We start from the raw sequence: 9,749 nt of genomic DNA, 5'->3' as shown, positions 1-9,749 counted from the left end.
ATGTGTACATGTTAGCTATTACTCAAATTTGTTTTCTTCTTCTTTCTCTCATTTTATAAATGGGGAAAGTAAGACCCCAAAAGTCAAGGGTTTTGTCCAAGGCCATGTAGTAATCACATAGTTAGGCTGGGCCTAGAACTAAAGTCTTCCAATCCTATGTGCAATATTTAATTCATCACCCTAAATGTCCTGCAACCAACCACGAGTGCAGAGTTCCCTCGGGAAAAATGTTAGAACCCAAGCCTTGAGGGTATTATGAAAGCTGGTAAGGGGAACAGCTCTCTTCCTCTGCTCCCAGTTGGAGAACTAGGCTACTGCAACTTGGCCTGCCTAGCTGGGCCTCCATGCCTGTACAATCGAGGAAGAAGAAGAGGGCTTGGTAATGATAATACAAGGTTTTGAGAAGTATCTTGCAAAGAATCCTTCAGCCAAAAATATGTCTGCTAATGTTTAGGCAATCAGGAAGTGCAGAAATCATAAGGAACCAATACCAATGATCTCAGTTACCGAGACACAAAGTTGGTGATTCACAGGAGGATGCCTGAAGCTACACTCCAAACCTCCACCTGCCGCCTGCAGAAGCCCTAGCCTGGTCACCACTGACAGAGTAATAACGGTCTCTCCTTTCCTCTGCTTTGAAAATCTCTCACATGCACCTCTCATTTGCAGGACACAACCCAGAACTGCGCTGTCGAGGGAATCTGGGAAACATAGTCTTGAGGCTTCCAGCCTCCAAAATATAGGGGGAGTGAGGATGAATCTTAGAAGGAAGTGAGAATGGTGCTGAGGTGCCAACAATCTGATATGGTCTACCCCTTTAGCTAGTCAGTGAAATTCATATACATTCTTCTGTCCATATTTAACTTTCAAAGAACAGTAATGTTTTCCTTAATACAATGCAACTATCCCTCATATGAATAGGGATGTTGTTATAGGCTGAATTGTGTTTCTCCAAAATTCATATGTTGAAGCTCAATCCCCAGTACCTCAGAATGGACTACTTTGAAAGAGGTGTTTAAGTTAAAAGAGACTGTTCAGATGGACCCTAATCCAATCTGACTGGTGTCCTTACAGGAAGAAGGAATTTGGAGACACAGAGATACCAGAGGTTCCCATTTCCCTTAGAACCTTGCAAGGTTTTGAGTAGAGGCGTGAGCTGATCTAACTCACATTTTTTAAGTGATCTCACTGGCTGCCATGTTGCAGATAGAAAGTAGAGACCAGGGTGGAAACAGGGAGAACCTTTTGGAGGCTGTTGTAACAGTTTTGGGAGATGACAATGGCTTGGACCAAAGTGGTGGTGGAGATGGTAAAATTGATCAGATTGGAATGTATTTCGGAGGTGGAGCCAACTGAATTGACGGATGGATCCCATGTGGAACATGAGAAAAAGAGAGGTGTTGGGAATGATTCTAATATTTTTAGCCTGAACAAATAGAAGAATTAAATTGTTACTTACTAAACTAAAATAAATCTTGGGACTTCTCTGGTGGCATAGTGGTTAAGAATCCGCCTGCCAATGTAGGGGACATGGGTTCAAGCCCTGGTCTGGGAAGATCCCACATGCCTCAGAGCAACTAAGCCCATGCGCCACAACTGCTGAGCCTGCACTCTCGAGCCCACGAGCTGTAACTACTGAGCCCGTGTGCCACAACTATTAAAGCCCGCACGCCTAGAGTCCATGTTCTGCAGCAAGAGAAGCCACCGCAATGAGAAGCATGCGCACCGCAATGAAGAGAAAGCCCATGCACAGCAACGAAGACACAATGCAGCAAAAAAAAAAAAAAAAAAAAATCTGGGGGAGGAGAAGTTTGGGGGTGCCTGCGTTCAGGAGTAGGTTCAAGGTTTTGGTTGTAACATGTAAACTCTGAGGTGCCAGTTAGTGATGTAAACAGAGACATGAAGTAGAAATTTAATCTACAAGTGTACACTCAGGAGAGAGGATGAGACAATGAATAATTTGGAAGCCGTCAGTGTACTTAAATCCATGAGACTGGAGGAGATCACTTAAGCCAATGATTCTCCAACAGGATGATCCACCCACTAGAAAAAAATTTGGAAAATTGCCAGGACATTTTTGCGGGGGGAGGTTATGTATTCATGATTAGGGTGGGGCGCATTATGAGGCTTTAGTGGTTGGGGCCGGGGCTCCTCGGCATCCTGCAATGCACGGGACAGTCCTGCATAAAAGAAATTGCCCCACATTACATATGATTTTCAAATGTCCTATCAGACATTCATTTGGTAAAAAATATGTTTATTATTTATCTCAACGTAGAGCCTAAATCTATTCTCCACCTAAACATCGAGTATTAGGGGTATTGTTTTGTTTTGTTGTTGTTGTTGTTGTTGTCATTTTTTGCGGTACACGGGCCTCTCACTGTTGTGCCCGTTGCGGAGCACAGGCTCCGGACGCGCAGGCTCAGCGGCCATGGCTCACGGGCACAGCCGCTCCGCGGCATGTGGGATCTTCCCGGACCGGGACACGAACCCGTGTCCCCTGCATTGGCAGGCGGACTCTCAACCACTGCCCCACCAGGGAAGCCCCCGGGGAAGCCCCCGGGGTATTGTTTTAATATACACCAAGTTTCCCAGGAACGCCATTTCCCTGTAATTGATGCAAAAGGGTGCTTGGTCTTGATTCGAAAATCAACAACATGGCTTCTCTCTGTATTTGAGATGCCACTCTAGTTCTCCTGGATCAGTCTGCATGTGCAGCTTTGGCAGACACAGTGATTCTAGGAACGGCTGCAAGCATCTGATGATTCCATTAGGGCTTCTGGTGAAGTTGTGCAAAAGTTTTGCATATTCAAATATGTAATACTTTATACATTAGTTTCCTTTTGTTTCTCCTTGTAATACAGGAAATTCAATTCATTATTTTGAAATTATGTGTGTAGACTGCTTTGAGGGCTATACTTCATTTGTCCCTCTGGACCCGATCTACTCTCTGCTCTTCTGCACCCTGCTACCTGCCCCAGGAGGCCAACTTTCATAAATGACATCAACCAGCTCCCTTGCCCAGTGGCTTCCTGTGGGGTTCAGCCAAAGGGAGATACCACTCCCTCATCTTGGTCCTTCAGGCCCAGGGATGGCAGACACGTCCTCTAGTGCTTCCTAATTTCTTGTTGGTTCCCTTAACTTTGCCCAATCTTTGTCAATAATCCCTTCATAAAACTGGCCTTGATTGGACTCGGCTTGAGTGTGCCATCTGTTTCCTGCCAGACCCTAACTAATACAGTAGCTACATTATTTCTCAGTTTCATTTCAGGACAGTAAAGGGCAAATTACAAAAGATTTGTTATAAAAAAAGAAGTAAATCCAGAATGTGGAACATTCTACAGGACAATTTAGCTGGTTTCTGCAATAAGTCAATGGTATGAAAAATAAAGGGAGGAGGAGGACTGCTGGCAATGAATAAAGTTGAAAGGATACGGCAGCAAAATGTAATGTGGAGACCTGTTTGGATCCAAGTTTGAAAAAATCCACTGTAATAAGACATATCTGAGACATTAGGGAAAGTGTAATTATGGACTGGATATTAAATGATACCAAAGAACTATTTTAAATGCTGTTAGGTATGGTCGTGGCATTGTGGTTTTGCAAGACAATGGCCCATGTCTTTAAGAAATGCATACCGGGCTTCCCTGGTGGCGCAGTGGTTGAGAGTCCGCCTGCTGATGCAGGAGACACGGGTTCGTGCCCCGGTCCGGGAAGATCCCACATGCCGCGGAGCGGCTGTGCCCGTGAGCCATGGCCGCTGAGCCTGCGCGTCCGGAGCCTGTGCTCCGAACGGGAGAGGCCACAACAGTGAGAGGCCCACGTACCGCAAAAAAAAAAAAAAAAAAAAAAAAAAAAGAAATGCCTACCGATCTTGCTTGAATTACAAAAGAAAGAAAGAAAAAGAAAAAAGAAATGCATACTGAGGTAGGTAGGAGTGAAATGACTGGTGTCTGGGATTTGCTTTCAAATCCCAGACTTCTGGGGCTTCCCTGGTGGCGCAGTGGTTGGGAGTCTGCCTGCCGATGCAGGGGACGCGGATTCGTGCCCCGGTCCAGGAGGATACCGCATGCCGCGGAGCGGCTGGGCCCGTGAGCCATGGCCGCTGAGCCTGCGCGTCCGGAGCCTGTGCTCCGCAACGGGAGAGGCCACAACAGTGACAGGCCCATGTACCGCAAAAAAAAAAAAACAAAAAACAAAAAACCCAGACTTCTGCAAAGAAAAAGAGAAAAAGGGATAGATAAAGCAAATGGGGAGAAGTATTGTTAAATATTGAACCCAGGGAATAGATATATGGGGATACATTGTACTATTCTCTCCACTTTCGTTTGTATGTTTGACATTATTTATGATAAAACATTTAAAAAATAACTTAAATTAAATTAAAAGGGAGTATTGGATCTGATAGGGTTGAGAACCATCAACCAAGTGTAGACAAGAGAAGAGGTCTGAGACTTGGTCCTGGGCCCTGGGTAGAGGTTGGGAAGATGGGAGGAAAGCCCGGGAGGGAAAAAGAGAACAAAGAGAGAAGGGTGTCCCTGTGAGGTCAAATGAGTTTCAAAGAGGAAGTGATCATCTGGGCTGTAGATGAACAAGTAAGAGGGCAACTGACCACTGGACTTAGCAACATGGGGGTCATTGGTCACCTTGACAAGAGCAGTTTTGGTGTAATAGTTGGGGCAAAGGCTGACTGGATTAGAGTCCAATCATCCCTCTCTCTAGATACTGCTCTTTTCTCTGCTCCCTGTTACAGCACTCCCTGCGGCTAGGGTAAGTGGACTGGAGTGGGTTCAAGAGAGAATGGGAGTAGACAAAGTAGAGAGAGAGGATAAAGGCAACTTTTGAGATGTTTTGCTATAAAGTAGATTAGAAAAATGAGACAGTACCTAGAAAAAAGTGTGCTGTCAGAGGAGGGATTTGGTTTGATTTTATTTTCTTTTTCTTCTTTTTTTGGCTGTGTTGGGTCTTCGTTGCTGTGCGTGGGCTTTCTCCAGTTGCGGCGAGCGGGGGCTTCTCATTGCGGTGGCTTCTCTTGTTGCGGAGCATGGGCTCTAGGCGCGTGGGTTTCAGTAGTTGAGGCTCGCAGGCTACTGGGCACAGGCTCAGTAGTTGTGGCACACGGACTTAGTCGCTCCGCCGCATGTGAGATCTTCCTGGACCAGGGATCAAACCCATGTCCCCTGCATTGGCAGGCAGATTCTTATCCACTGCGCCACCAGGGAAGCCCTGATTTGGTTTTTAAGACAGGAGATAACATGGCCTGTTTGTAAGCTGCTGAGAATGAATCATTAGAGAGGGAGTAATGGAAGATGTGAGAGAGAGAGAGATAAAACTATTGTAGGAGGAATGTGCTCGAATAAAGGAGTGCAGATACTGGTGGGTAGGTTGATGTGGTGGTCGTAGAATGTAGATGTTCTCTTTTGATTGCTTTTCTAATGCAATAAGAGGCAAGATCACCATTTGAGAGTGAGGGTGGAGAGGAGGCTTTGGAGGTTTGAGAAGACAGAGGGTGTGAGATAGTCAGTTAAGAGTGGAAGAACAAATGGACTGGGGAAATGAGTAGCATCACAGGCCCATTTATAGTGAAACTAGCCAATATCGTTGTGTCTTTTTCTCAACCATGTTGAACCTGGGATTTGGATTTAAACAGGAATGTATCCAAGCAAGATCTATATAGAGGAAAAGGGGCAAGAAAGTAATGTTAATGATGAGACCATGGACCCCAAGAGGTAAGTAGGCAAGGTGAAGGGCAATAAAAAGGTGGTAGGGTCAATGGGCTGGAGGTCCTGAAGAGGTTAGAAAGTTAATGCATTCAGGATATTTAAGAGAGTGAGCCAGAAAGATAAGCAGTGATGGTCAATAAATGGGATGCTTTAAAATAATGAAAATACCAGCTGGAACTTTAAGATCAATGAAGATGTTTTTTAAATTAAATATGTGGAAGTTTCATAGAATTAATAAGTGAATTTAGAAAGGCTACTGGATACAAGGTCAATATACAAAACAAATGTATTTCTGTCGATATGTACTAGCAAGAAACAATTGGAAAATGAAACTTACAAAACAATGCCATTGGAGCCGGTGTCCGGGGCCACTGGTGGGACGTGTCCAGCCCTTGGCGCAGCAGGAAGCAGCAATGATCTCGGCCTGAGTTCCCGGCGCCAGCCCGGCTCCTTTCCCACTGCAGTGAGCGACTCAAGCACCCGGCTCATTAACGCGTTGATTCGTTCAGTACTGCGGCAGGAAAGGGGAGGTAACAGCTCCTTCAGCCATGAGGCACTCAGGCTCAGGTATAAACTGGACAGCCAGTTTGAGCTGGTGTTTGTGGTAGGATTTCAGAAGATCCTAACCCTGACGTGCGCAGGCAAGTTGATAGACGCTGTGCACCGGCTGTTTTGTGACAAGTACCGCACTGAGATCCAACAGCAAAGTGCCTTAAGTCTATTGAATGGCACTTTCAATTGCCAGAATGACTTTCTGCGGCTCCTTCGTGAAGCAGAGGAGAGCAGTAAGATCCGTGCTCCCACAACCATGAAGAAATTTGAAGGTTCTGAAAAGCCCAAGAAACCTGTGAGGTGCATGATTGAGACACAGGGTGAAAAGCCTAAGGAAAAAGCCAAGAACAGCAAAAAAAAAACAAAAACAAAAAACAAGGGGACCAAGAAGGAAGGTTCTGATGGCACTCTGGCTACCAGCAAAGCAGTCCCTGCAGAAAAGTCAGGTCTCCCAGTGGGGCCTGAGAATGGGATAGAACTTTCCATAGAGAAATTGATCCGCAGGAAGTGAAAAAAGTTCATTCAGAAGCATGGGAGGGGTATGGAGAAGTCCGGCAAGTCCAGTAAGTCAGATGCTCCCAAGGAGAAGGGCAAAAAAGTGCCCGGGGTGTGGGCACTGGGTGGCTCTGCTAACAGAGAAGTCCTGGACTATTGCAATCCCACCACCAATGGAGCCCCCATGGTGGCCCCGGCCGAGGGCATCAACTTGATTCAAGGGACTGGGTCTGGGAGGCAGCTTCAGGATCTGGACTGCAGCAGCTCAGATAACTTAGGGGCTGCTCAAAACTCCATCAAACCTAGTGCTACCAAGGGGAACCTGGGTGGCATGTTTGGGATGCTGAAGGGCCTTGAGGGTTCCAAGAGCTTGAGTTGTGAAGACATGGAATCTGTGCTGGACAAGATGCATGACCATCTCATTGATAAGAACGTGGCAGCAGATATTGCAGTGCAACTCTGTGAACCTGTAGCCAACAAGCTGGAAGGGAAGGTGATGGGGATGTTCAGAACGGTGACTTCCACCGTAAAGCAAGCTCTCCAAGAGCCCCTGGTGCAGATTCTGCAGCCACTGCGCTGTGTAGACATGCTCCAGGATATCATGTATCCCCAGCACCATCAGTACCCTTACGTGGTCACTTTCTGTGGTGTGAACGACGTGGGGAAGTCTATTAATCTTGCCAAGATTTCCTTCTGGCTGTTAGAGAATGACTTCAGTGTCCTCAATGCTGCCTGTCATACATTTCATGCCGGGGCTGTGGAGCAGCTGCGGACACACACCCGGCGTTTGAGTGCCCTATACCCACCCCCCCCGAGAATCACGGCAGCCACACCATGGTGCAGTTGTTTGAGAAGGGCTATGGCAAGGATGCTGCTGGCATTATCATGCAAGCCGTTGCCTTTGCACATAACCAAGGTTTTGATGTGGTGCTGGTGGACACAGCTGGCCGCATGCAAGACAATGCCCCTCTGATGACTGCCCTGGCCAAGCTCATTACTGTCAACGCACACGACTTGGTGCTGTTTGTGGGGGAGGCCTTAGTAGGCAATGAGGCCGTGGACCAGCTGGTCAAGTTCAACAGAGCCTTGGCCGACCATTCTATGGCCCAGACACCTCGGTGTCCTTACCAAATTTGATACCATCGATGACAAGGTGGGAGCTGCTATTTCTATGACCTACATCACAAGCAAACCCATTGCCTTTGTGGGCACTGGCCAGATCTACTGTGACCTATGCAGTCTCAATGCCAAGGCTGTGGTTGTTGCCCTCATAAAGGCTTAATGTGGCTCTTGGCCAATACCAAATCACCACTTCCCCCCAAAGCCCCCATCCCTGTATCAAGAACGTGCTCTAGAGCATGTGAGCAACTTGTCTTCAGTGTCGTTCAAAGGCAGAGTGAGAGGAGCTCCGGGCGGGGGCTTGCAGCCCCTCCTAACACCACTCCCGGTTCAGCCCAGCCTCCATCTGCAAGGAGGACCTAATCATGTTGCAATCACTGCTCATTACCCGCCCCCATCCCCATGCTCCTCCCCCTTCCTACTCAGGCATCCCTTTACTCTGCCTACAGACTGGGTCTCATTACAGCTTTGACCAATGGTTAGAAGATCCAACACCAGAGCTTTGCTAGCTAAGTGTGGTCATGGGGACGTCCAAGCATCATCCCCAGCTCCATTAGATAAAGGGACTTCCAGAGCCATCTCTGGGTCTTGAGTGGCACCTCTCCCTAGGATACACAGCTTTCAGGTCCCTGGGGCCGGGGACCCCCAGGGACTGTGGCACACTGTGGCAGTATATGGCCTGTTCTTAATTGCTGCTAATTTGAGGATGACCCCTGTCCCTGTTTCCCCAAAGCATCAACTAGGCCAGAGTGATGTGTTACAGATGAGTGAAACAGGAGTCCCTGCTTCCCTCAGAGATAAAGGGAGCTGAGCTGCAGTGCTGCATTGGGCTTCTCAGCCTCCAAGATCTCCTCCCCCTTCCAGTATCCAGACATAACTTTGCATGTTCCCCTTCCCAGGAGAAAACCAACTGTCAGAGTGGAGACACATTGCCCCCTCCCCATTCTTCACCTGAGATGGGTCCTGGCTTTTCCTCATCCTCTTCTACAGTGCCCGGTAGACAAGTGCTACGTTGAATACAGACCTTGTTAAGACTTGTCCTGTAGCTTGGTATTACAGATGTGCTATTAGTGCAATAAGGTGAAGGTTGTCTGCCCAGAGAAATACATAATTTATATAAGAAAATAAATTTCATAAATAAAAAAACAATACTATTTGTAATTGCATGAAAAATGTTAAATGCCTAGGAATAAATCTATTGAAAGGTGTGCAAGACCTTGACACTGAAAACTATAAAATATATCTGGAGAAAAATTAAAGATTACCTCAGTAAATGGACAGATATTCCATGTTCATAAATTGGAAGACTCAATATTGTTATTGATTTTTTCTAAATTGGTCTACAGGTTCAATGCAATCCAATTAAAATTCCCACAAGCCATGTGTATAGTATGTGTGTGTGTGATTGTGTGTAAATTGACAAGGTGATAGCAAAATTTATGTGATAATTAAAGGACCTAGAATATCCAAGAACTCTTTTTTGGGTTTGTTTTTTTTTTTTTTGGCTGCGTTGGGTCTTCGTCACTGTGTGCAGGCTTTCTCTAATTGTATCCTCTAGTTGTGGAGAGCCGGAGCTGCTCTTTGTTGCGACTCACGGGCTCCTCATTGCGGTGGCTTTTCTTGTTGCTGAGCACAGGCTCTAGGCGTGCAGTCTTCAGTAGTTGCAGCACGAAGCCTCGGCAGTTGTGGCTCGGGGGGTCTAGAGCGCAGGCTCAGTAGTTGTGGAGCATGGGCTTAGTTGCTCCGCGGCATGTGGGATCTTCCCAGACAAGGGCTCGAACACGTGTCTCCTGCATTGACAGGTGGATTCTTAACCACTGCACCACCAGGGAAGCCCAGAATATCCAAGAACTCTTGAAA

At 46.8% G+C, this 9,749-nt stretch overlaps 1 protein-coding gene across 1 annotated transcript; it reads left to right on the top strand.

Annotated features, from left to right (window-relative positions):
* Positions 1 to 6,066: 6,066 nt before the first annotated feature.
* Positions 6,067 to 8,052, top strand: LOC307064135 (signal recognition particle receptor subunit alpha-like; the record flags this gene model as incomplete). Its single annotated transcript, XM_079720628.1, is given in 4 exon segments — positions 6,067 to 6,783; positions 6,787 to 7,575; positions 7,578 to 7,888; positions 7,890 to 8,052. Coding segments are annotated over 4 exon segments (1,980 nt in total).
* Between the last annotated feature and the right edge of the window lie 1,697 nt (positions 8,053 to 9,749).

The sequence above is a fragment of the Hyperoodon ampullatus genome (genome assembly GCF_949752795.1).
Source record: "Hyperoodon ampullatus genome assembly, chromosome: 2".
NCBI lineage: Eukaryota > Metazoa > Chordata > Mammalia > Artiodactyla > Ziphiidae > Hyperoodon > Hyperoodon ampullatus.
This window is presented reverse-complemented; position numbering and strand designations above follow the sequence as displayed.